The sequence below is a fragment of the Ixodes scapularis genome, unplaced genomic scaffold (genome assembly GCF_016920785.2).
Source record: "Ixodes scapularis isolate PalLabHiFi unplaced genomic scaffold, ASM1692078v2 PGA_scaffold0__279_contigs__length_252992795, whole genome shotgun sequence".
In the NCBI taxonomy this organism is placed as follows: domain Eukaryota; kingdom Metazoa; phylum Arthropoda; class Arachnida; order Ixodida; family Ixodidae; genus Ixodes; species Ixodes scapularis.
The window spans coordinates 173,813,650-173,837,421 of NW_024609835.1; the positions used below are offsets into that span (position 1 = coordinate 173,813,650).

Below are 23,772 nucleotides of genomic sequence, written 5' to 3' on the forward strand. Positions count from 1 at the left end.
TACAAGGGCCGTTCCTAGGTTTGGTCCTGCTTGACATCGCAGACAGTTTGGAGAGTTCGCAGGGGGCCTTGAAGACAACGTCGACGTTGAAGTTTGCTACTACACGTTTCAAATTGTGCGTGATCCTGTGAACATAGGGCAGCACTTCGAACTTGTTTGGCCTTTTCCTTGTTGCCGTGTCAGAATTTTTTATCTTCTTAAGAAGATGAAAAATTCTGACACTGCAACTAAGAAAAGGCCAAACAAGCGGGGGTTCAGCCACTCGTCTCACCAGAAAAGGAGGGAAACCCGAAAGTTCCAGGTGATGTAGCTGGCGGTCGAAGCTCTCACGTACGGCTAGGGCACATGACTTTTGTAAAGCCGAGAGGAGGCATAAATTGGCGATACCCCATTTTACTGATTTAGAGTGCGCCGACTCAAATTATAAAATAGCCTTTTTGGTTTCCGGCGAATACATCTAACGGATGTGGTCGGAGCCATTGAAGGGCAAACGTAAGCCCAAGAACTTCAATGCTTGACCGCCGGCAACTCGAGCGTGGAACGTAAGTGCCTCGAGCATTGCTCAAAAACTTGTCGGACAGGCTGAGTGGCTGAGTCCAGGCGAGTTTGTTGGTGTATGCTAACGAATACGACAAAGTCATTCACATATCTACAGATCTTAACAACAGGTACGTCAGTCAATACCTGTGAAACGGTGTGGTCGAACTTCGCGAGGCAGATTTCGCACAATACAGGTGCAACACTGGACCCGATACAAATACCACGTATCTGCAAATGAACCTTTGTCTTTAGAGCAGTCGAGGGTGGAGTTTAGGGAGCAAAAAAGCACCTACAAAAAGGGGTCAGTCTGTATTCCACACGTGTTCTGGAAGGCAACGGTACCCGATGCTTCAATCAGTTCTTTGACGGGGACAAAAAGTTCATCATGTGGTGCAAAGTAAAACAGTTCTTCAACGCCCACAGAGAACGCGTTGTTTATTAGCACTTATCTCTGTCGAAGTTCTATTAAAGCTTTGGTTGTTAGTCCGCGTATGTCCTGTGTCCTTCTTCTACTTTGTGTCCCGCCTTTTTTGCACAGTTTTTTTAATATCTCTATCTAATAGTTAATGCAAATATTTGAACTTTGAGGACGACTCGGCTGCTCACGGGCCAAGGCAAGGACATGCAGGAGGAGCGGAAGCATTCTGAAGTAGGAATCTAAAAGAACGTGGCCTCACAAGCACCAATGAACATTACAAAGGTTGGAAAAAAGGGATTGTTGAGGTAGTGTTTATATTTCTAGCTCCAGGGAAAGATGTTCATCTGGCGAAAGGTAAGGTTGTGCTAATGTTTCTTCAGATATTTTTTCACGCGCAATGTCGGCTGCTGTCACTGAAGCAAAAATGTTTTGTGTGTGGCGTGTAAGTTCATCTGCTCTCTGCGCACGTCGTGCGTTTTTCTACCATCCAAATACACCCACATGTTTTTGTTTTTCTCTACGATCTCAACCGATGACAGCGCTTGCTTGGCTGCCTTCTCATTACACATCTTTTGAGCATTCGTTATATTGCCCGTTGATGGCGAAGGCCACATACTTAAACAATTACTCTCCTCTGTATTTGGGCCCCTTATTCACCCCTGTCTGGTGCCAGATGGGCCAGCTTTGCACAGTTCCAAAAATATGTAAGTCAGGCATGCAGAGCTAGCTCACACACCATGTCTCGATGCAGCTTGGCCCTTCTGTTGTCGGGACCAAGCTGCCAAACACCTCCCCCTCTCTCTTTTTTTTTTAGTTCGGGTGTTTGCAGGACCTGGAATGGGCCTTCGGCCTATCTGACGTACACCCGTCTCTCCTGAGCCGAAAAAAACTAAATGAAAATAAAAATTCGTCAAAACCAGAAAAAAATATGACATGGATGAGCTCATGAGCCTGACTGACGACAAGTTTAGAGCGAGCAAAGAGGGGACAGAGAGATGAATGGAGCCGGACAAGACGACGTCTGCGAGCGTTTGTCTGCTTCTCCCGTGACACAAGAAGCCCGGAAGATGGTGCTTCTGGCCCACGGACAAAACAGAGGCAGAAGGGAGTATTGCGGCGCTTAAAGGCCATCATCAGAAGAGGAGGGGGGGGGGGGGGGCTTGTGCTTGAGCGGGGTTTGGGAAGTGCTCAGAAGAGGCGAAGGTCTACGAGCTCCCAAATTTGACAAGGCGCCTTCAATGGCGAAAGATTTGCGCGCATGCGGCGTCGAGCCCGCAGGGTGATGAGATATGAGGTGACACATGTTTACGAACTCGGAAGAAATATTAAGAAAAGCTCACAGGAAAGAAGAATTTGGTAAGTGGTCTGGAGCTCTGTGTTTGCGTAACTGAGAGGCTATTATTTCGGGATATAATTTCTAGGTGGGGAATTGTAGTTCTTTAATACTTCACTTTATGCTTTATTATAATTCTAATCTAGAACCAGGTTTCACAACCCCATTTCACAACGAATGCGATACAAAGCGGGACCAGGGGCATGGTTACGATGGTTACCAAACGAGGGAAGACACGAATATGTTTGAAACCGAAACTGTATCGCAAATATGTAATGCAGTGGCGTCCAACTAAAACAAAAATGCGAATAAATAACTGAATGTTTTCATCACTCCAATATACTACTTTTAGATTGAATAAAATAAAATATTTGTCTAAGCTTTTTATATGGCTACCGATACGTTTTGTTGCTCATGCTGCCTCAGGATTTTGCGTGGTGTTTGAGAGAGCCCCAAAATGCGATATTTAATCCCGGTTTTAAAATGAGGATGCAATATTTCGCTGCAATACGGCTACAGCGAAATGTGGTTTAGGAATATAAAAGATGCCAATAAAATCCGACAGATAATGCTTTTGCAATTAGGCCTTTCCTGTATTCTATAAAAATTGAAACGATCACGTCTTAAATATTGCATTTCATGCATTTTTAGCATTTGGAGAAAAAGTTCGCGGTTAATTTTTGACATTCGTCTTTTTTTCCCTTGATGTGTATTGTTCAGCAGCAACAAAACAAAACATAAAAAATATCACTTTAGCCTCTTGGTGTACACCCTGGCGTCGACACCAAATCGGACTGCACACCAACGTGACGTTTTTTTTTTTTTTTTTTTTTTTAGGTTTTACTTTATTCAGATGTTTCCAAGTTGCTGCCGTTTAGTTAGGTAACACTGCGGCGCTGACGCTAGCGCCCCTAATGTTAATATTGACCTCGCGGCCCCTCTCGGAAACTAAAATTCTGCTCAGGTTTTATTAAGTGGAAACGTTTCCCAGTGAACAGGTAACCACCTCATGAGATTGTGGCTTTGTTCCGGTTCAGGTTCAATAACAAGTAGTTCATTTCGGTTTCGATCGGATTCGTTCGGTCAAAAATAACAGTTTTGATCCGGTTTTCGGTTTGGGTGAGGCGCGACACCCTCATTTGAAGCAAGGTGTTGCCTTGAGGGTGACGGCATCATCCTGACACCCCTCACGTTATTGCGTAATAGTATTTACCTGTGCGCAGTGGCGCTTAAATTATGAATCCCTCCAGGCGATACACCCACAATCCGAGAAATTGTTACCCCAACTCAATGTAAGGCATGTGCGAGGTACGTTCATCTGTACCCCGCGTTTTTTTTTTTTTTTTTTCGCGCAGCTGCGGTGCTTTTGACCTCGCACATGTGCGTCACATAGAAATGGGACTCCGTATCGCTAACGATGTCCTCGATCGAAATGTTTTCGTTTTGCTACGCCGTTTAGCTCGCAGCTATAGCGTAGCATTGCAGTTTCAAAGGCCCCTGTTTCTGCCAGCTCTGAAAGCAAAAACAAATGTTTCTACCAGCTCGCAGCAACATCATACGCTGTGGTTTAAAGCTGTCGATCGGAATGATGCTCTGGAGGATTATTCTTGCTTTACTCCTGACCGTCCCATGGTCGGCCCTCGCCGTTTGTTTTAGCGGACCCATCGTGTCGACGACGACGGGGAACGTTCGCGGCTGTCGACGGGTCCTCCTGGGGGACAGAGGCGTGGACTGCTTCACGGGAATCCCGTACGGCAGGGCGCCCGTGGGCCAGCGGCGGTTTCGGAGGCCAGAGCCCGCGGAATCCTGGAACAATACGCTCGACGCCACGCGGCTGGCCCCGGCCTGCATGCAGACTGCTGCCATTGACGCAAGGAAGCTGCCATTTCAAGATCCGAAGTCTGGTACGTGGGAGATGCGAAAGTAGCCTAACACGAGTAATCCTAAAGGTGCATTTATGTAGGGCAACTCTGTTAAAAACTAATGAGTATGGGTTTGAAACTTGTGCCATTCTTCAACTTTTGGTGTTACTTGGAGTCAGTGATAAATTATGCGTGCATGCCGAGCTCTTAAATGCGGTGCAAGCATAAATGGATCTAGACATTAGGAAAGCGTTCGCGAAATGCATCTTAAAATAAATGGAATGGACCTTTTCCACATACCGACGGCACCAGGCGGTGGCTGCACGCACTAAAAATCGAGGAAGTGACCTACCTGCGCTACGCTACCAGTTTCTTCGCTCACTGAGCAGTCGCGCGTGCCCAACGCGACTTTAAAAATGGGCATCCGTGGCGTCCACCCAAACGTCGTGTTTTTCTTTCCGTTCACTTTCTTTTTTTGTGTAACACAATTATATATATGCAGCGATTACGTGAACTACTTGCTTATCCTCAGCCTCCTTCCGAATTTCCTCGATTTTTCGTTCCGACTTACGCCGCTTGGCATCGGACGCTCGCGCGTGCGCAGAACGCTTCTCGGAAAAGGTCCATTGGCATGAAGTGCCCCGTATGAACTGTTCTGAGATGAATTAACCTATTATAGGGCTGTGCAGTATTGCGATAGTATTTTAGTGATACTTTTGAATATCCGTGTCTCTGCATTGTGATACATTAAAAAAATGTATTTGTATTTTAGTAGTGAGAAACATTTACAATGTATCGGTTGTATAGCGATACTTTGCCAGGCTTAGGTATATCGTTACATTTGTTGCCTTTCTCAAGATATATTTAAAGGATAAAAGCATCGGTTTAGTGCAAGTTGCTTCCGAATTTATAATATGAACCTGCCCTATAAGATAATCCATCTCAGCCACCAACAGCAAAAAAAAAAAAAAGTTGTGTTTTAAAGAAGGTTACTTGCAAGAATAACAAAATCAGGTCCTCTCAAAAAAGCCCTCCACTCTTTCCAATCTACAGGTTTTCCCGCTCATTTTAATCCAAGCGACGACCAATTTAATCCCGGGGTCACTCAATTTAATCCAAGCGCCATACAATTTAATACAAGCGCCAAACAATTTAATCCTGGGGTCAGTCAATTTATTCCACAATACATATGTGCACTTATTGTGTTCAGTGGTCGTGTTTCCCTTACACATTTGGTAATTTAGAACAATTGTTTATACAATTAGTTTTGGAGGGCAATTGATAATTTGATTACTAATGGGATTACTTTGAGTTACTAGTCCCACTATTGACGAGGCTTAATTGGTGTGTTAATTATTCTTTGTAGAGCGCAGCTTTGAAGCACCCGTTTCCGACTTGAACGGCGTCGGCGTCGCCGTCGCCGTCGGCGTAACCATGAGGTGCATGATGTGTAAATTCCCCCGCTAAATTTAGCGGAAAAATTTCCCCGCTACATCTAGCGGAAAGTTTTCCCCACTAAATCGAGCGAAAAGGTTTCTCCACTATATCTAGCGGAACGTTTTCCCTGCTAAATCTAGCGGGAAATTACCCCCGCTTTTTTTAGCGGAAAACTTTCCCCGCTAAATCTAGCGGAAAATTTAACGCTATATTTAGCGGGAAAATTTTCCCACTAAATCTAGCGGAAATGTTTTCCAACTAGATTTAGTGAAACATTTGCCCCGCTAAGTCTAACGAAAAATTTTCCCTGCTAAATATAGCAGAAAATTTTCCTCGCTAAATATAGCAGAAAGTATTCCCCGATGTATTTAGCGGAAAATCTCCCTCGCTAAATTTAGCGGAAAATCTTCCCAGCTAGATTTAGCTGAAAATCTGCCCCGCTATGTCTAGCGGAAAAATTGTCCCCGCTAAATCTAGCGGGAAACTTTCTCGCTCAAGAGCGGAAAATTTTCCCCGCTAAATCTAGCGGAAAATGTTCCCAGTTAGATTCAGCGGAAAATTCTCCCCACTAAATCTAGCGGAAAATTTTCCCAGCTAGATTAAGCAGAAAAATTTCCCCGCTAAATCTAGCGCAAAATTTTCCCCACTAAATTTAGCGTAAAATTTTCCCCGCTAAATCTAGGGAAAAATTTCCCAGCTAGATTTAGCGGAAAGTTTGGCCCGCTAAATCTAGCGGAAAATTTTCACAGCTAGGTTTAGCGGAAAATTTGCCCCGCTTAGTCTAGTAGAAAATTTTCTCCTTTAAATCTAGCGGAATATTTTACCCGCTAAATCTAGCGGAAAAATTTCCCAGCTAGATTAAGCGGAAAATTTTCCTCTCTAAATCTAGCTGGGAAAATTTTCCGCTATATTTAGTGCGGAAATTTTTCCGCTTATTATAGCGGGAAAAATTTTCCGCTTATTATAGCGGGAAAAATTTTCCGCTAAATCTAGCTGGGAAAATTTTGCAGTAAATATAGCAGAAAATATTTTCTGCTAGATTTAGTAGGGGAAATTTTCCGCTAAATCTGGCTGGGAAGATTTTCCGCTAGATTTAGCGGGGTTTATTTTCCGCTAGACTTATCGGGGTAAATTTCCCGCTTCATTTAGCTGGGAAGATTTTCCGTTAGATTTAGAGGGGAAATTTTTCTAAAAAAATTAGTGGGGAATTCACCGATCATGCAACGCGTGTTTACGCCGACGGCGATGGCTTTGCCGACGCCGCTCAGGTCGGAAACGGGTGCCTAAGAGCTGCGCTCTAAAAAGAGTAACCAACATATCAATCAAGCCTCGTCAGCAGTGGGACTAGTGACTCAAAGTATCACATTAGTGATCAAATTATCAATTGCCCCCCAACAATTCTAATTGTATAAACAATTGTTCTAAGTTACTAAATGTTAAAGCGAAACATGACCACTGAACACAATAAGTGCATATATATATTGTGGATTGAATTGACTGACCCCGGGATTAAATTGTATGGCTCTTGGATTAAATTGAGCGACGCCGGGATTAAATTGGTCGTCGCTTGGATTAAAATGAGCGGGAAAACCTGTAAGATAGCGAACGCGGTAAAAGAGTTGAGTGGATGAAAGGTAGACGGTCCTGTTGAATCCCCTGACACGATGGGTGTCTCCAAAGTATATAAGACGACAGTTTGAGATGCGCCCTCTCGGCAGGGTGCAATAGGAGAATTATCTCGTGTTACGGAAAGTATATATAAAATAGGAAACTTGCTGCCCACTTGGTTAAAACAGGCGTTATACTATTCTTTGTTCTACTTTACAATCAGTTACGGCATCTTAGTTTCGGGAACGACGATCAATTCAAACGATGTCAAACTTATCACCTTGCAGAAGAGGATTCTTCACATGAGCAAAAATTATAAAGGATATATTAGAAACATGAGAACCCAACCACTATTCATAAAATATAATATGCTTCAGGCAGACCAAATACACTATTTTAAGCTCTTACAATGGATTCACAAACACAGACTATACTCCACACCAAAATCGAGTTTAGGTCCGTACCAACTACGAGACCCAAAGCGAAGGATGCCTTCAACAAGAACCAATTATGGCCGCACTGCTTTGTCATATCAGATAATCAAGATGCTAAACAGAACAGACATGACAATAGATTATAATAAAACGTCTTATGCGTTCAAGAAACAGTGCCGAAGCTTTCTCGTGGGCAGTGGTATTAGCTTCTCAGTTGTGTAACATGTAGGCCAAGTTGTTATTTTAATTACGTATTTATATTTGACTACAAATGTGGCTCCTGACATATATTTGATCATTGTTCATTGCTAAACTAAACGGCGGCCATCAGCCCTATTTTATGCCGTGACCTTCTCAATTTTTTTTCTTTTTCGTGTAAATCTTTTTTTTAATGTTTATATTGGTTATATGATGCTTCTGTGTCATATGACGTTACATTTGTTATACGCTTCGAATCATGCTTGTTGTGTAACATGTGATTTTGCTAGTTGTTTTATTGTGCTGTTTTATTTTATTTTAAAATTCACAATGTTGAATGTTGAAGTAGCTGTTTCATTGTGCCTTCTTTTTTTAATTTTTACTGAGTATACCAATTGCTGATTATATTCATTGCACTGTTTACTTTTGAACTGTTGGGGGGAAGAGACTGTCAGGCTTCACGCCTTCATCTCTGCCCCTGGGCGGAGAAACCCGCCAAACAAATAAAAAAATAAAAAAAATAAAACGGTTCAAATTGGGCAGACGCCTTTTGTCAAGCATGGTACACAGTCTTTACCGTTCTGTAACTGTGTGATTCAACGGAGGGGACATGTTTTTAGCGGCGTTAATGATAAATAGAGAGTTTCTGGTAGGGGGTAGTGCATAAAATGGCACCACTCAAGCAGAGCAAGCAAAAACTAGCATTCGCATTCGCTACGAACTACACCCTCTTAACGTAGCACCGTTCTGCAACAAGCGTGTTTCTAAAAGTATCTGCATCTGTAATCCAGAATACTTTTTCGACGTTTTTCAGAAGTATCTCAGAGATATCCCGTTGCATAAAAGACAACCCTACCGAAAAATCCGGTATAACTTTTCGCTATCTGGATTATGGAACCGGAAATCTATCTGGATTTTATCCGGATTCTATCTGGAATTTAGGTTTTTAGAAATCATTCTTTTGTCTGCAATCTGGATTCCGGGTTTCAGAAACAAATTTCCGGTTCCATAATCCGGATAGTGAAAAGTTATACCGGATTTTTCGGTAGGGAAATGTATCCCAGTATCTTTATTTGGCCCTTAAAGCACATGCATCTCAGTATTTGTGTTCCCGAATACATTTTGGAGTATCTCTGCCCAGCCCTGCTATGATAAACTGTATCTTTTAATCTTTAAAAGAGACACAAAATTTGAAAAATTGCAAATTACTCAATGAGGTGGTCGGACTAAAATACTATGCACTTTTTATTGCCCTTCGTAGTTTCCATTCCACACGACAAAGGAGCGAACGAAAAACAGAGTTCTTTCAAAAACTGAAAAGTTATTGTTTTAGATTTAGTCTAATGCACTGACATCGCGTCTCCAATCACCATAACAATAGTTTCACTGTGCTATGTCATCACAGTAACTTTATTTTCCCCTTCCCTTAACCCGAGTACGTGGCAGCCGACTTGGCGAAACGTCAACGCTAACACCTCTCTCTCTCTCTCTCTTTGTCAACAACAACAACAGCAACAACAACAGCAAACCACAGCAAACACCAACAACAGCAAACAACACCAACAACAGCAGCAACACCAACAACAGCAAATAACGCCAGCAACAGCAAAAAACACAAACAACACCAACAACAGCCAAACAACACCAACAGCAGCAAACCACGCCAACAACACCAACAACAGCAGACAACACCAACAACAGCAACACCAACAACAGCAAACAACAACACCAACAACAGCAAACAACAACAACACCAACAACAGCAAACAACAGCAACACCAACAACAACCTGGAACTGGATATTGTTTTGGACTCTATCTGGATTTCAGGTTTCCAGAAATAATTCCAGATAGGTTTGTAGTTGCACAATCCGGATAGTAGAAATTTATACTGAGTACCTCGTTAGGGAATGACGTAATAAAGTGAACATGCAAAGTGAGGTAAAAAGAGCATAGTTTTAAATTTATTGTCTGTGTCAAGTTAAGAAAAGCAGGAGAAACCTCTCCCACAATGTTCTCTGTTCGCCATGACTGATGGTGTCCTCCTGTCTACTCGCCTAAACTCTGACGTTCGCTCTGCCGAAGTGCTGATAGCGAAGGATATTGCTGAAACAGCTTGAACTGCATTTATTGAACTGCAGCAAGCTATTGCTCTGCTCACGTTGGTTACAGTTATTTTTTTCTTTCTTTAGCAACTTCTGGAATTAGCGAAGACTGCCTTTTCCTCAACATCTGGACACCAAGACGGGACTTGTCGGAAAAGCTAAATGTCATGGTCTATCTATTTGGAGGAACTCTTCTCACTGGCTCAGCGCCCGACGGCGCAGTCTTGTCTGCTTACGGAGGTGTCGTCGTCGTCACGATTAACTACAGGCTCGGCGCCTTCGGATTTTTATACGGTGGAAGTGAAGACGTACCCGGCAACCAGGGGCTCTACGACCAAGCACTGGCGCTCACGTGGGTCACAGACAACGTCGATCGCTTCAATGGGAATCCAGACTCGATCACACTGTTTGGAGAAAGTTCAGGAGCCTGGAGCGTCGTGTTCCATCTGCTGTCACCCATGACCCAGTCTATGATACACAGGGCCATCGTTCAAAGCGGAGGAGTCGATCGGAGAGACCTAGTGGGGAAGGGCTCGGATATGCTTGGCAGAGCTCATAAGCTCGCCAAATTTCTTGGCTGCTCCGGCGGTGCCAATTCAACTTGGGAGTTAAGCGCTGAAACGGTTAGCTGCATTAGGGCAACCAATGCCAGTGAACTAAGCGTTACAGAAAGATTGTTAATCGATGGCAAGAATACTTTTTTCCAGCCAATATTCGGCGACGCGTTTATGCCGGTGGAACCACGACTGGCGACGTTCCCAGGCGACAAGGACGTTCTAATTGGGCAGGTCGAGAGCGAGGGTGCCTCTTACATCTCTCAATACTTTCGAGATACATTTTCTGCGTCACAGTCCTCGAGGAAAATAAATAAGGTCGAAATGACGTACTTCTTCGGTAAGACGTTTCCCTCGTTGAATCTTACTTCGCTGAAGAAAGTACAGGATGAGTACATGGGGCATCTGAGGGACTTTGATTACGATGCATTGAAGCAAGCATTGGTGGATGCACGAGGAGACGGTCATGTTGTTTGTAGTACCGTGCGGACTGCGTTAAAGTTGGCGAATGCGACGGCATTGAAGAGCGCGGGTGCGGGTGTCTACTACTACAGGATCAGTCAAGTGCCCCAATGCATAGAGAGAGAAGCCTGGTTGAAGACAGCGCACACGGATGATATACCCTACGTTTTCGGAACTTCTTTTGAAGAGGGCGGTTGCGCTCCCGACAGCGACATCAGCCGCACAATCATGCGTATATGGAGCGGTTTTGCGAAGAAAAGGTGAGCACTACAAAAACGCTCACAAATATCACGCAACTGTCGTTTTGATACTTCTTAACACCGACTAAGGTAATGCGAACATTTATTTTTTGCGGTATATGTGTCTTCAGTTTTAAAATAGAATAAAATTAAGCACGTTTTTTGCTATAAAATTTAGTACCTTAATTTCCGGTGGTGGTTTTATTAATAAATAATTATATTACATTGTGCCTATATTATGACAAGCGTAAGCGAAGATATACTCGTTATATAGTTGGGAACGTTGTATTTCGGCTAAAAAGTTAATAAGCTTGGGCTTGCTGAGCTTTAGCAAACCGAAGAAAAGCTACGTCGAGGAGTTAACCAAATAAGAAACTCAATTAGTGGCAAAAACGGTCTGGTTTTGTGACATTAGCGCATAATTCGGTGCCGTTGGTAGCGTATAACTTAAAATGACCGATCGCGGCTTCACGACTCACATTATTATGGCGATGAGGATTGTTTTAATCTTGGTGCTCCACTAACTCATGCATACCAACTAAGTTGCCAACAATAAGATCCAAACATCTTTCTTAAGTTGCTTTGAAGTTAATTTCTAGCAGCTGTAAACTGCTTTGGCATAAATAATATCATAATCGTTTTTCTTTGCGTGATGTCAGCAGTATTGTTTTGTTATAACTCATTTGATATCAGATTCAGCACCCAGGCTGAAAATTATTCATCAGATGCTGGGCGGCGTTTGAATATATATTTTATTTTGCTTTTTTTTGCGCATTATCTAGTACACGCTGCTATCCTCGTCAACTGTGTGATTGTTAAGAACTAAGATTTCTTGGAATTTAGAAGGAAAAAAGTGAAAGCCGTTTACAACTTCCTGTAACGCCGAATTGGAGCGCAGCTCTTGAGGAGGAGGAGTGGAGGGTATATTCCTCCTCTCCCTCGTGATCATGCCTGCTAGTCCTCCTCCCCTCCTGCTCCCCTCCCTCTCCTTTACCACCTCCTCGTCCTTCAAGCTCCTCCCCTCCCCTCGCCTCCGCCTCCTCGTCTCTCCTCCCCCCCTCCTCCACCTTCGTACTGCTTTCCTCCTTGCCGCTCAAGCCGGAAAGGGTCGCGTAAGAGCTGCGCTCTGAAATATAGAGTCAGGACAAATATTTTGGAGGGTTGAAATTTTATTGATTGGGGAAAAACCGTGGTGTATATTGGAAACTGCGTTGCATATCCAGCCAAGGTTTACGCTAATAACGTACAAAGCCAACGTACGCAATTATTATACCAATGTACCTTAAAGTTTGCTCCGCGAGTTTCCAATTTACGTCCTGGATGAAAACCCCATTATTAATTTAACTAAAACGCCATGATCAGCCGCCGTGGTACGATGTTCAGCAGCCTCTCCAGTGTAGCAGCCAACCAGGACATGAAAAAAAAAGCATGTAGTTAAGCAGTGGGCAAATCTTCCCAGGGGTTATGCTTGACATCCATACTTAGACAGTTAGAAGTTAAAATGCTGCCTACCTTTTTTTTTTGTCTGCTGTGCGTGAGCAGCAAAACGTTTTCACTTCTAAGCTTACAAGGGTTTCAAGGTGACGTGATCACCAGACTAAAAGTGGGATGGACACTGGAAGAGGGGCACTCGGCGGAGTATAATATAAAAAAAAAACACTTATAATAAGTGAAACAAGCGTAAAAAAAGACACTTTAGAGAAGCTACAGGCAGGCACACCATCTTAAACTTGATAAGGGACTTACCCCAAACATGGTGTTGTAATTTGTTTAGATCTGACACAAGATGAACTTCAATACTTGATGATGAAACAGGGTCATGAAAGTCGTCACATGCTTGGAACACACCTACAATAAATGTAGCGAAGCCGGTTTGAGCTGTGTTAATGTCGTTTACAATGTTTTCGTCGAACATCTTAACAATGCTGTCGGCCATGTTAAATTCGAATGAAAATATTCAAGCTCTAGATACTTAGAGTGTGTAGTTCCAGTAGCAAAGGAAGGAAGAGGCCCCGAGCTATGACATTCCCTAAGTTCCAAATGTGCTCCAAGTAAGGGGGGGGGGGGGGGGAGGGAACGGAGGGGAGGGTATGCCCCTCCTCCTCATCCGTACTCTCTCGTCGTGCCCTTCTCCTCCTCTTGTGCTCCTCCTCCTCTTTTCAGGTATTTCGATTTTGCGATATACCGTACTGAACTATGTAATATATTGTGGTATTTTTGCTCACCGCTTGTACGGAGAAAGGGAATATATTTGTCAGATCTGGAAGCTCCAATGTGATTTACGATTGATGAGACCGCTTGCTTGCACAACAGGTATCTGGCATCTCCTCTCCTCCTCCTCCTCCTCCTCTTCGTCTTGTACGACTTGCACGCTCCAACTGATAACGAAGCTGGTAAATGCTCCTCCGAGTGGCCCGCCTAACACCTCTCAAGGTACGCAAGACCGTCGGAGGGAACAATTTCCCAGCTTTCGTTCTTCTCCTCCTTTCTTCCTAGCGTGCAGTCCATATCGTCGCCAAAGCTCGGCGTCCAAAATCCCCACAATATATACAAATTTAGAGCAAGCTCCTCCTATACTGGTGCTTTAAATAGCACTCTTATCCCAGTCCTTGATTGTTATGAAGGAAGCCTTGTGATCTGAGAAGTGACAGGATATGTGTTCCAGGTGATGGACCAAAGGCTGATTTTGAAAGACGAGGTCTATGCACGTGTTTCGAGAGGTCGTCACAGCGGTGTGAGCTGTTACGAGGGAGAGAAATGGGAGGTTTTCCTGCATAAGTGGTATGAAGTTCTTATTCTTCTTTAAGTCTGCATTAAAGTCCCCCACTACTAACATGGGTGTGGACCCACGTGTGCTTAACGCAAGTCGCAGAAAATGCACGATATCTTTGGTGAGTGCTGTAGGCGAGATATACAGAGCCACCACTGCCAAGCCGTTGTCGAACTTGGCGCCACAAAGTTCTCCAACTTCGTCTGACGTTCCAAATATCTCGATGGGTACGGCAGAAAGACCCTTACGCACGTAGATGGCCACCCCTGCCGCTCTGTTGTGCTCTCTACTGACGCCGCAGCAGTACTGGTAGTCCATGATTTCTACGGCCTGTTTTGGATCCATTCACGTTTCCGAGAGGCAAAGTACAGATGCATGGCGTAGGATGGGGTCGTGGTGCACGTCCTTGGAATGCGCCGGCAGAGAGCGAACATTAAGTGCGGCGACCGAGAATAAGTGCGGTTGCTTAATCATTGCGTAGCACTTAGCAGTGACAGTTTGGAGTTTGTGTGACTGCAGCCGACGAAACTCATCAAGTAGTACCTTGTCGGGATTGGGCTTGCCGTGGTAGAACGTAAAGTCATTGTCCACATTGGTGAGGTAGAGCCCGTTGATGTGTGTAGCACGACTCAGTGCCACGTATACCAATTTCTGTGGATGACTCTTGGCATACGAGTACACCACGTTTTCATACGTGCCTCCCTGTGATTTGTGAATGGTGATAGCACTTGCTTGCACAACGGGTAGCTGGCATCTCCTCAGGGATATCCTTGACTTCTTATCAATGACGCAAGTGACTGTGCGTCTTTCGATAGGTGTCCAAATTTGCTGAATATTTCTGTCGAGTGCCCGTAACTGCCGGGATTTTGCGGCCGCCACGGTTCCAATCGCAATTTTGGAACCAAGCTCACCGAAATGCAACCAGATGCGTTCCGGCTCTCGGAGCGTGTCGTATTGTATGTACTGCAGTATTCCAACAGAGCCATTGACCAGACCATCGGAAATATCGACATTGAGTGTGAGCATATATGGTTTTCCAATGCATAGCATTATATTAGCTGGCAGGTTTCCGAGTTCGGCCTTGGGCAGCGTTTCGGCCTTGCGCATTGCCTCTGTCTTCTCCTGCATAGACCTGAATCCAACGATTGTGTCCCGTGCCGGACATGCCACACAATTATCTTCGGTTGCAATGGCCGTGTTCGTATTGTAGTAGTCCGATTCCTTGTTGGAGTAGTACAAGCGGATGCCACCGGGACAACACGTTTCTGCTTGTTGTTGCGTGACGAACCGACTCTGGATCAATGCAATTTCTTCGGAATCCAATTCTGCACCGTCTCCAATTTTGGTAAGTATGGTGGAAAACCTGAGATCGCTTTGCCTTACGACCTTCGTGAGGACAAAGTATGACAAATGGTGCCATGCGATTTCCGTGTTGAACACACTGTTCGTCTTGACGCGCTTGAAAACCTCGGCGGCACGAACGGGGGGAAGCTGGCGCAGGTCTCCGCAGAGGATGATGTCCTAACCCGCCGAAAGGCTCTAGGTATTTGCAAGTGATGATGCGGAGTCGCGAGTCCACTTTCTGAAGGATGTCGGTGGACATCATGCTAACCTCATCGATAATCACGCACCTGACGTTCCTGAACGCATAGCGGAACGTGTTCAACTCGTTGTCCCGGAGTCCGCCATCCCTATTTATGGTAAGTCTGAACGCTGCATGTACAGTTATTCCACCAAGCGCGACCGCCGCTTTTCCAGTTGTAGCACAGGCAACATAGGCGTTTACATTATCTGAACCAGCAGGGTTGCAATATCTGTTGTAGACGTCCATGATGAGACGCAGTACAAATGTCTTCCCACATCCAGCCACTCCCGTGAAGAAGATTTGTAGTGGCGGAGAGTCCGGTATAGTGAGTCTGCACGACTTCTCGGACGATCTCGTACTGCTCCTCATTCGTCTTCCGCATTGTGTCCAGGTACTGATCTCTGCTCATGACGTCTTGGCGCGTGCACACGGCGGGGCACTGCTTAAACGGGGCATTGGATTGGACCATACCGATGTCTAGGAGATCGGAGTCGTCGTTTTCCATGGCCATCGGGTGCAGTCTCACATCTGGGAGCTCAGAAGTGGCACAATGTTCCCCGTCATTTGACTGGAGCATGGAATTACAAACGGCACGAATTTGCTCAATGTCTACGTCACTGTGGTACCGTGCCTTGTTCTGTAGAATGACGTCGATGTTTTGCTCATACAGACGCTCGAAACAGTTTTGGTCTAAGATGTCAACTTCTTTGCGGAATGGATAGAAAAGCAGGACATGTTCTCGCTTGAAGTTGACTGAATCGTCTACGGAGTAACCGCGGTAGCGAAGTATCCGTCGCTGATTTCTCTTTCTGTAGGTATGTATGTTGTACTCGGTAGCGAACTCTGCTAGAGTAACAGGTTCCAATTCGGGAATGCGGTCTTCGTAGCGCTCGATCATCGTCCGTTTCCATACATCAGTGCTTGATTCTACTAAGCCTTCCTGCGCCATCTGAGCGTTAGACTTCCGAATGCGCGTCCTCTCCTCGGGCCATGCAGTGTTCACGAAGACAACTTTGCGACTCGCCTCCGACATATCCTGGTTGAGCAAACACCATGCGGCCTCCTATGCGGACAGTTCAATGGCATTCAACATTTTCACACCTAGATGTCTCAGTGCCTGAGAATAGGCCATATCCCCCTTCTCCTTGACAATTTCTTGCACTGCTCGATTGAGGTTCGACATACCTCGGTTGGCCTTGTTTACATATTCCACCACGTAGGCAGCACACGCGTACGTGTCGAGGACGATCTGAAGATCCATGTTAGAATCGAGAATTGATGCAACCCATGGGTTAAAGTAATTCACCCACTTTTGCTGCACAGTACGGGGTAGCATGATGGTGGCACGAGGAGTGCCTGCTCGGAGAACAGAAATGTACTCCGCCTTGTCCGCGACACCGTGATGTTCCCAAAACTGCTCCATGGAGTCATAATTTGTCGTTTCCAGGGCCTGATGCATGGCCTCGTACTTGTTTAGGAGGCTCTCGATTTTCTTCTGCGCTTCATTGTCCACAGTGGGGAAAGGCACTACGACCATACATTCATCGATGGGCATAAAAGGCGCGTTAAAGCGGCATCTGGTGGTGTTGTGCTTGTAGCAGGTATGCGTGTGTTGGTGCACCTGAGTCCGCTCCCGCTTCAAGCATCCGTTGTCGATGGAAAGCAGAACGTTGGCTATTTCAAGAGTCTGGGGCATGAGCATCGAGAGCTCCTCGTTGGGCGCGTTATGAAGCCAAAGGAGAATGTGAGCGTGTGCCGACCCGCGGTGCTGAAATTCGATCCGCTTAAAGTAATCGACGACTATGTACGGCCTAAAAGGCGATACACGGGTGTTGCGGAGAATGTTGAGAATGACACGCACCAATCGGTCGAAATATATGGCACAGACCACGGGATCGTCATTTACTAGCTGAGCTCGATAAATGCTGTTCATTTGCTCCAGTGGTACTTCGATCTCGCCGGGCTTCAACCGAAGGCGTTGAAGCAACTGCAAAAGGTCGGGCCAGTGCATTTCCGAGGCAGAAAGAGTGAGGAACGTGGTCGGCTTACCCAACTGCCGTATCATAGCAAAGAGGTCTTTCTTGCGTTTTGTCCAGTACTGCACGGTGTTGGGTATACCATGCATGAAAGCCATGTCGTGCTCGACCGCTTGCTGCACAAAATCCTTGTCGAGCAACTGTTGCTTCGTTAGTGTTTCCAGTGCCTTTATGTTACGGAAGGCCACACACATGTCACCGGCTACTCGGTGCCTAAAGACTTTCATGGCCATGTACAGTACGTGCTGCGGGATGGCCCCTCGACGGTCTGATCTGCGGATCTCACTCATGGCGTGTGTGAAGACTGTCGGTTTTGCGCTGGCATCTACTCGGCGCGGCTCACCGAGATAGATCTGTGGGAACGAGAGCTCCTCTGCGTGTTCGTCGTAAAGGATGCTCACGGGCCTTTTTCCCTCACCTGGCGCAATCGCTAGAAACTTGTCTTCGTCCCATACGAGAGTGTGCTGAGCCAGAGTCATGGCTGTAGCCACTTGGATCGGATCGTTGAGGTCTGAGCATTGCGGGAGCAACTCGATCTCGTCGTGTTCGTCCACTTCTACGATATCCCCCAAACGGGCAAAATCGCACTTTATATTATAATGCTTGTACAGCGTGCTATCACAGAGCAGCTTAAGACACGGCAGCAGATCACATTTTTTTACTGCCCCTGCCAGGTACGTCGTCTTCGCAAGCATACGCCGCTTCAAATGTACATTGAGGGCTCGGTCTTGTTCGATGGCACGAGGCAACATTGTCACCACGTCGTCCACATCAACCATGACGTTCACTACTGGTCCCTTAATGCCGTGTTGACCTGCACCGTGCATCAGCCGTCGCAGTTGCATGAAAGGAATTCGTGGAGATATGAGTCTCTCACTCACCGCGTTCAATTGTGGGAGGTGCGGTGGCTTCGGGGAATATACATAACCGTTACTAAAGGAAAGATGAGGAATATGACCCTTGTGCACTGATTGTATGCAGGTCGAGCACAGTTTGAATTGGGTTAGATCCGAGTTTGAAAATGATTGCTCTAGGGTCTCGTGACATCTGTCCGGTAGCGGTTGCAAGTCGTTTTGGAACCAGAGCCGATCACAGACTGAACATACGCTCCCAAACGGGTTGTCTCTAAACAGCCGTTGGAAAATTTTTGTTGCACCGTCAGGCTTAGCGATCCTTGCCTTTTGCTTGGCTTCCGCTGTGGCGGCGCTCACTCCTGGCTGCTCTCGGCGGCGACGATGAGCCTCTGCCTCGGCGTCGCGCACTTCCGGGTCCTCTCGACGGCGGCGCTTAGATTCAGCTTCAGCAGCGCTCACTTCTGGGTGCTCTCGGCGACGGCGATGAGCCTCTGCCTCGGCGTCGCGCACTTCCGGGTCCTCTCGATAGCGGCTTCTGGCTTCCGCTTCGGTGGCGCTCACTCCTGGCTGCTCTCGGCGGCGGCGATGAGCCTCTGCCTCGGCGTCGCGCACTTCCGGGTCCTCTCGATAGCGGCTTCTGGCTTCCGCTTCGGCGGCGCTCACTCCTGGCTGCTCTCGACGGCGGCGATGAGCTTCTGCTTCGGCGTCGCGCACTTCCGGGTCCTCTCGATAGCGGCTTGTGGCTTCCGCTTCGGTGGCGCTCACTCCTGGCTGCTCTCGGCGGCGGCGGTGAGCCTCTGCCTCGGCGTCGCGCACTTCCGGGTCCTCTCGATAGCGGCTTCTGGCTTCCGCTTCGGCGGCGCTCACTCCTGGCTGCTCTCGACGGCGGCGATGAGCTTCTGCTTCGGCGTCGCGCACTTCCGGGTCCTCTCGATAGCGGCTTCTGGCTTCCGCTTCGGCGGCGCTCACTCCTGGCTGCTCTCGACGGCGGCGATGAGCTTCTGCTTCGGCGTCGCGCACTTCCGGGTCCTCTCGATAGCGGCTTCTGGCTTCCGCTTCGGCGGCGCTCACTCCTGGCGGCTCTCGGCGGCGGCGATGAGCCTCTACCTCGGCGTCCCGCACTTCAGGGTCCTCTCGACGGCGGCGCTTAGATTGAGCTTCAGCAGCGCTCACTTCTGGCTGCTCTCGGCGGCGACGATGAGCCTCTGCCTCGGCGTCGCGCACTTCCGGGTCCTCTCGACGGCGGCGCTTAGATTGAGCTTCAGCAGCGCTCACTTCTGGGTGCTCTCGACGGCGGCGATGAGCTTCTGCTTCGGCGTCGCGCACTTCCGGGTCCTCTCGATAGCGGCTTCTGGCTTCCGCTTCGGCGGCGCTCACTCCTGGCTGCTCTCGACGGCGGCGATGAGCTTCTGCTTCGGCGTCGCGCACTTCCGGGTCCTCTCGATAGCGGCTTGTGGCTTCCGCTTCGGTGGCGCTCACTCCTGGCTGCTCTCGGCGGCGGCGGTGGGCCTCTGCCTCGGCGTCGCGCACTTCCGGGTCCTCTCGATAGCGGCTTGTGGCTTCCGCTTCGGTGGCGCTCACTCCTGGCTGCTCTCGGCGGCGGCGGTGGGCCTCTGCCTCGGCGTCGCGCACTTCCGGGTCCTCTCGATAGCGGCTTGTGGCTTCCGCTTCGGTGGCGCTCACTCCTGGCTGCTCTCGACGGCGGCGATGAGCTTCTGCTTCGGCGTCGCGCACTTCCGGGTCCTCTCGATAGCGGCTTCTGGCTTCCGCTTCGGCGGCGCTCACTCCTGGCTGCTCTCGACGGCGGCGATGAGCTTCTGCTTCGGCGTCGCGCACTTCCGGGTCCTCTCGATAGCGGCTTCTGGCTTCCGCTTCGGCGGCGCTCACTCCTGGCTGCTCTCGGCGGCGGCGATGAGCCTCTACCTCGGCGTCCCGCACTTCAGGGCCCTCTCGACGGCGGCGCTTAGATTGAGCTTCAGCAGCGCTCACTTCTGGCTGCTCTCGGCGGCGACGATGAGCCTCTGCCTCGGCGTCGCGCACTTCCGGGTCTTGTCGACGGCGCCGTTTAGCTTCAGCTTCGGCGGCACGCACTGCAGGATCTTGGCGCCGGCGGCGCTGAGCCTCTGCTCGGGCAGTGCGTTTAGCAGCAGCTGCTTCATCTGACTCGCTCATTTTGTGAAAAAAGAACTGGCTGATTACGTCTCGTCGTCGTCGTCTTTGTGATATCACTCATGCTGGATCACGGCGCCGGCGGTGCTGACCCTCTGCTCGTGCAGCACGTTTAGCAGCAGCTGCTAAAGCCCCTCCATCCTGAGAAAAGTGGCTGCATTGATTGTTGTGGTAATGCTCGAGACACGTGCCGTGCACCAATTCTGGGAAGAACATGGCCACTGTAACATGGCATCTGAAATCTAGTTTGAATGTGCACTGTGCCGCCATGATCTTTCCAAAGTCTGCACGTTGCACGTGCCTTGTGCATCGACGCACCGTGCGCTACTTTTAAGACATGAACGCACTTTAGCAGCTTTTAGCTTCTCTTTGTTCTATTATTTTTCTGCTGCAGGGTTTTTCAACCCTGCAGCAGGAAAGCCGAAGCCGGCCGAGGGATAAGAGATAAGAGTCTTTTAAAATAATTTTTCGGAGAAATGAAAATTCGGATTCGTCCGCCCTGCTCATCCTCCCTGCTCCCCTGCGTTCTCCTCTTCCCCTCGCGGGGGCCACGTGATCTCGGGGGGGGGGGGGAGGGGAAGGGGTAGTCACGTGACCCTCCCGAGGCCACGTGACCCCCCGCTGAAGTCATGTGAGCCCCTCCCCCCGAGGTCACGTGACCCCCCCGAACCATACTAGAGAAAGGGGAGGAGGAGGAGGGCAGAGGTCCGGGGGGTCACGTGACCTCGAGGGGACGGGATCACATGACCTTGGGCGGGCCGTCACGTGACTTCGGCGGGGGGAGGGGAGTCACCCCCCGGGGTCACGTGACCTTGGCGGGGGAGGAGGAGGGAGGAGGAGGAGCGGAGGGGGAGGAGGAGGAGGGGGAGGGGCGATGCCGACGCCGACGCCAAGGCCGACGCTGGAAACGGGTCATGTGACCCCCTCCCCCCGAGGTCACGTGACCCGCCCGGACCATACTACACAATGAGGGGAGGAGGAGGAGGAGGGGGAGAAAGAGAAGGAGGGGAGGAGGGGAAGGAGGAGGAGAGGGAGGGGCTCGGTTACGCCGACGCCGACGGCGACGGCGACGGCGACGCCGCTAAGGCTGGAAACGGGCCCCTAAGAGCTGCGCTCTAAAAAGTGAAAGCCGTTTACAACTCCCTGTAACGCCGAATTAGAGCGCAGCTCTTGAGGAGGAGGAGGGAAGGGTACTGGGGGGGGGTCAAGTGACCTTGGGTGGGGGTCACGTGACCTAGGGGGGTCACGTGACGATGACGATGCAGATGACGTCATCAGTAACGATGACGATGCGGATACCGATGACGTCATCGGTGACTCCACTGATGACGTCATCAATGATGATGACAATGACGATGCGGATGCCGGTGACGTCATCAGTGATGATGACGATGACGATGCGGATGCCGGTGACGTCATCAGTGACGTCACTAATGACGTCATCAGCGATGATGACGATGCGGATGCCGGTGACGTCATCACTGACGTCACTGATGACGTCATCAGTGATGATGACAATGACGATGCGGATGCCGGTGACGTCATCAGTGACGATGACGATGCGGATGCCGGTGACGTCATCAGTGACGTCACTGATGACATCATCAGTGATGACGCTGACGATGCGGATGCCGGTGACGTCATCAGTGACGTCACTGATGACGTCATCGGGGGTCACGTGACCCCGGGGGTCACGTGACTTGGGGAGCCACGTGCCTTTGGGTGTCACGTGACCTTGGCGGTCAGGTGACCCTGGGGGAGGGGTCACGTGACCTTGGGGTGACCTTGGGGAGTCACGTGACTTTGCGTGTCACGTGACCTTGGGGTGACCTTGGGGTCACGTGACCTTGGGATGACCTTTGTTACGCCGACGGCGACGCCGCTCAAGCCAGGGACGGGCCCCTAAGAGCTGCGCTCTAAAAAGTGAAAGCCGTTTACAACTCCCTGTAACGCCGAATCGGAGTGCAGCTCTTGAGGAAGAGGAGGGAAGGGTACCGAGGAAGGGTAAACCCCTCCTCCTAAACCTCCTCCTCCTCCTCCCCTCATTCTTTAATATGCTCCGGGGGGTCACCTGACCTCGGGGGGGAGGGGGTCACGTGACCTCAGGGGGTGGGGGGTGGAGGCGGTGTCACGTGACCTCGGGGAGGGGGGTCACGTGGGGGTCACCATGGGGGTCACGTGACCTTGAGGTGACCTTAAGAGGGGTCACGTGACTTTGGGAGGGGTTACGTGACCTTGGGAGGGGTCACGTGACCTCGGGGGTCACGTGACCTCAGGGGTCACGTGACCTTGTGGTAACCTGGGGAGTCACGTGACCTTGGGGTGGCCTTGGGATCACGTGACCTTGGGGTGACCCCCAGGCCACGTGACCTTGGGGTGACCTTGGTTACGCTGACGGCGACGGCGACGCCAACGGCGACGGCGACGCCGCTCAAGCCGGAAACGGGCTCGTAAGAGCTGCGCTCTAAAAAGAAAAGAAAACCATAATATCATATACGTTGATCGGTGTGTTCCTTAACTGCGGGCATGATATTACCAAATGCATGGCTTGCATTGAGGTCTCATCGGCGGCCATTTTGACGGACTTACTGCCAAGTGTACTTTCTACAGTAAATGCTTCGCGTCATCGAATTTGTTTTTTCTCCGCAGGAACAGGTAAATATCATTAGGGTGTGATGATGCCATCTGTATATTAAATAAAGCTTTTCAAATTATAGCCGCGCTTTTTCGGGGCTATAAAACAATTATTTTAATATGTGTGCAATACTGTTTCACGTTTTAATAGCACGCTGGCATTGCTAACTTCGCTACCGTGCTAGAATTTATTTATATAGCGACTCTTTCTTGCATTGTGAAGGCTAAGAATAATGCAACGTTATAAGTTTGGAATTCCTATTTGTATTTACCTCGCTTTTAGAGCGCAGCTCTTAGGCGCCCGTTTCCGGCTTCAGCGGCGTCGGCGTCGCCGTCGGCGTAACCGAGGTCACCCCAAGGTCACGTGACCCCCCGAGGTCACGTGGCCACCCTCCCCGAGGTCACGTGACCCCCTCCCCCCACAGTCACGTGACCCCCCCCCCGAGGTCAGGTGACCCCCCTGGAGCATATTAAAGAATGATGGGAAGGAGAAGAAGGAGGAGGAGGAGGAGGGTTCTACCCTACCCTCAGTACC

At 48.7% G+C, this 23,772-nt stretch overlaps 1 protein-coding gene across 1 annotated transcript; it reads left to right on the forward strand.

Moving 5' to 3' along the window:
* Window positions 1-4,127: 4,127 nt before the first annotated feature.
* LOC120838400 (acetylcholinesterase-1-like) lies at window positions 4,128-13,140 on the forward strand. The gene is made up of 3 exons (XM_040208315.1): window positions 4,128-4,195; window positions 10,022-11,210; window positions 13,005-13,140. The coding sequence occupies exons 1-3, from the start codon at window positions 4,141-4,143 to the stop codon at window positions 13,138-13,140; spliced, it is 1,380 nt and encodes a 459-aa protein (XP_040064249.1). The 5' UTR covers window positions 4,128-4,140.
* Window positions 13,141-23,772: the final 10,632 nt, after the last annotated feature.

Coding starts and splice junctions, on each gene's coding strand:
- LOC120838400 (XM_040208315.1), top strand. CDS start 4,141: ATGCAGACTGCTGCCATTGACGCAAGGAAGCTGCCATTTCAAGATCCG. Junction 4,196..10,021: donor ATTTCAAGATCCGAAGTCTG/GTACGTGGGAGA, acceptor TTCTTTCTTTAG/CAACTTCTGGAATTAGCGAA. Junction 11,211..13,004: donor AGCGGTTTTGCGAAGAAAAG/GTGAGCACTACA, acceptor ATGATGAAACAG/GGTCATGAAAGTCGTCACAT.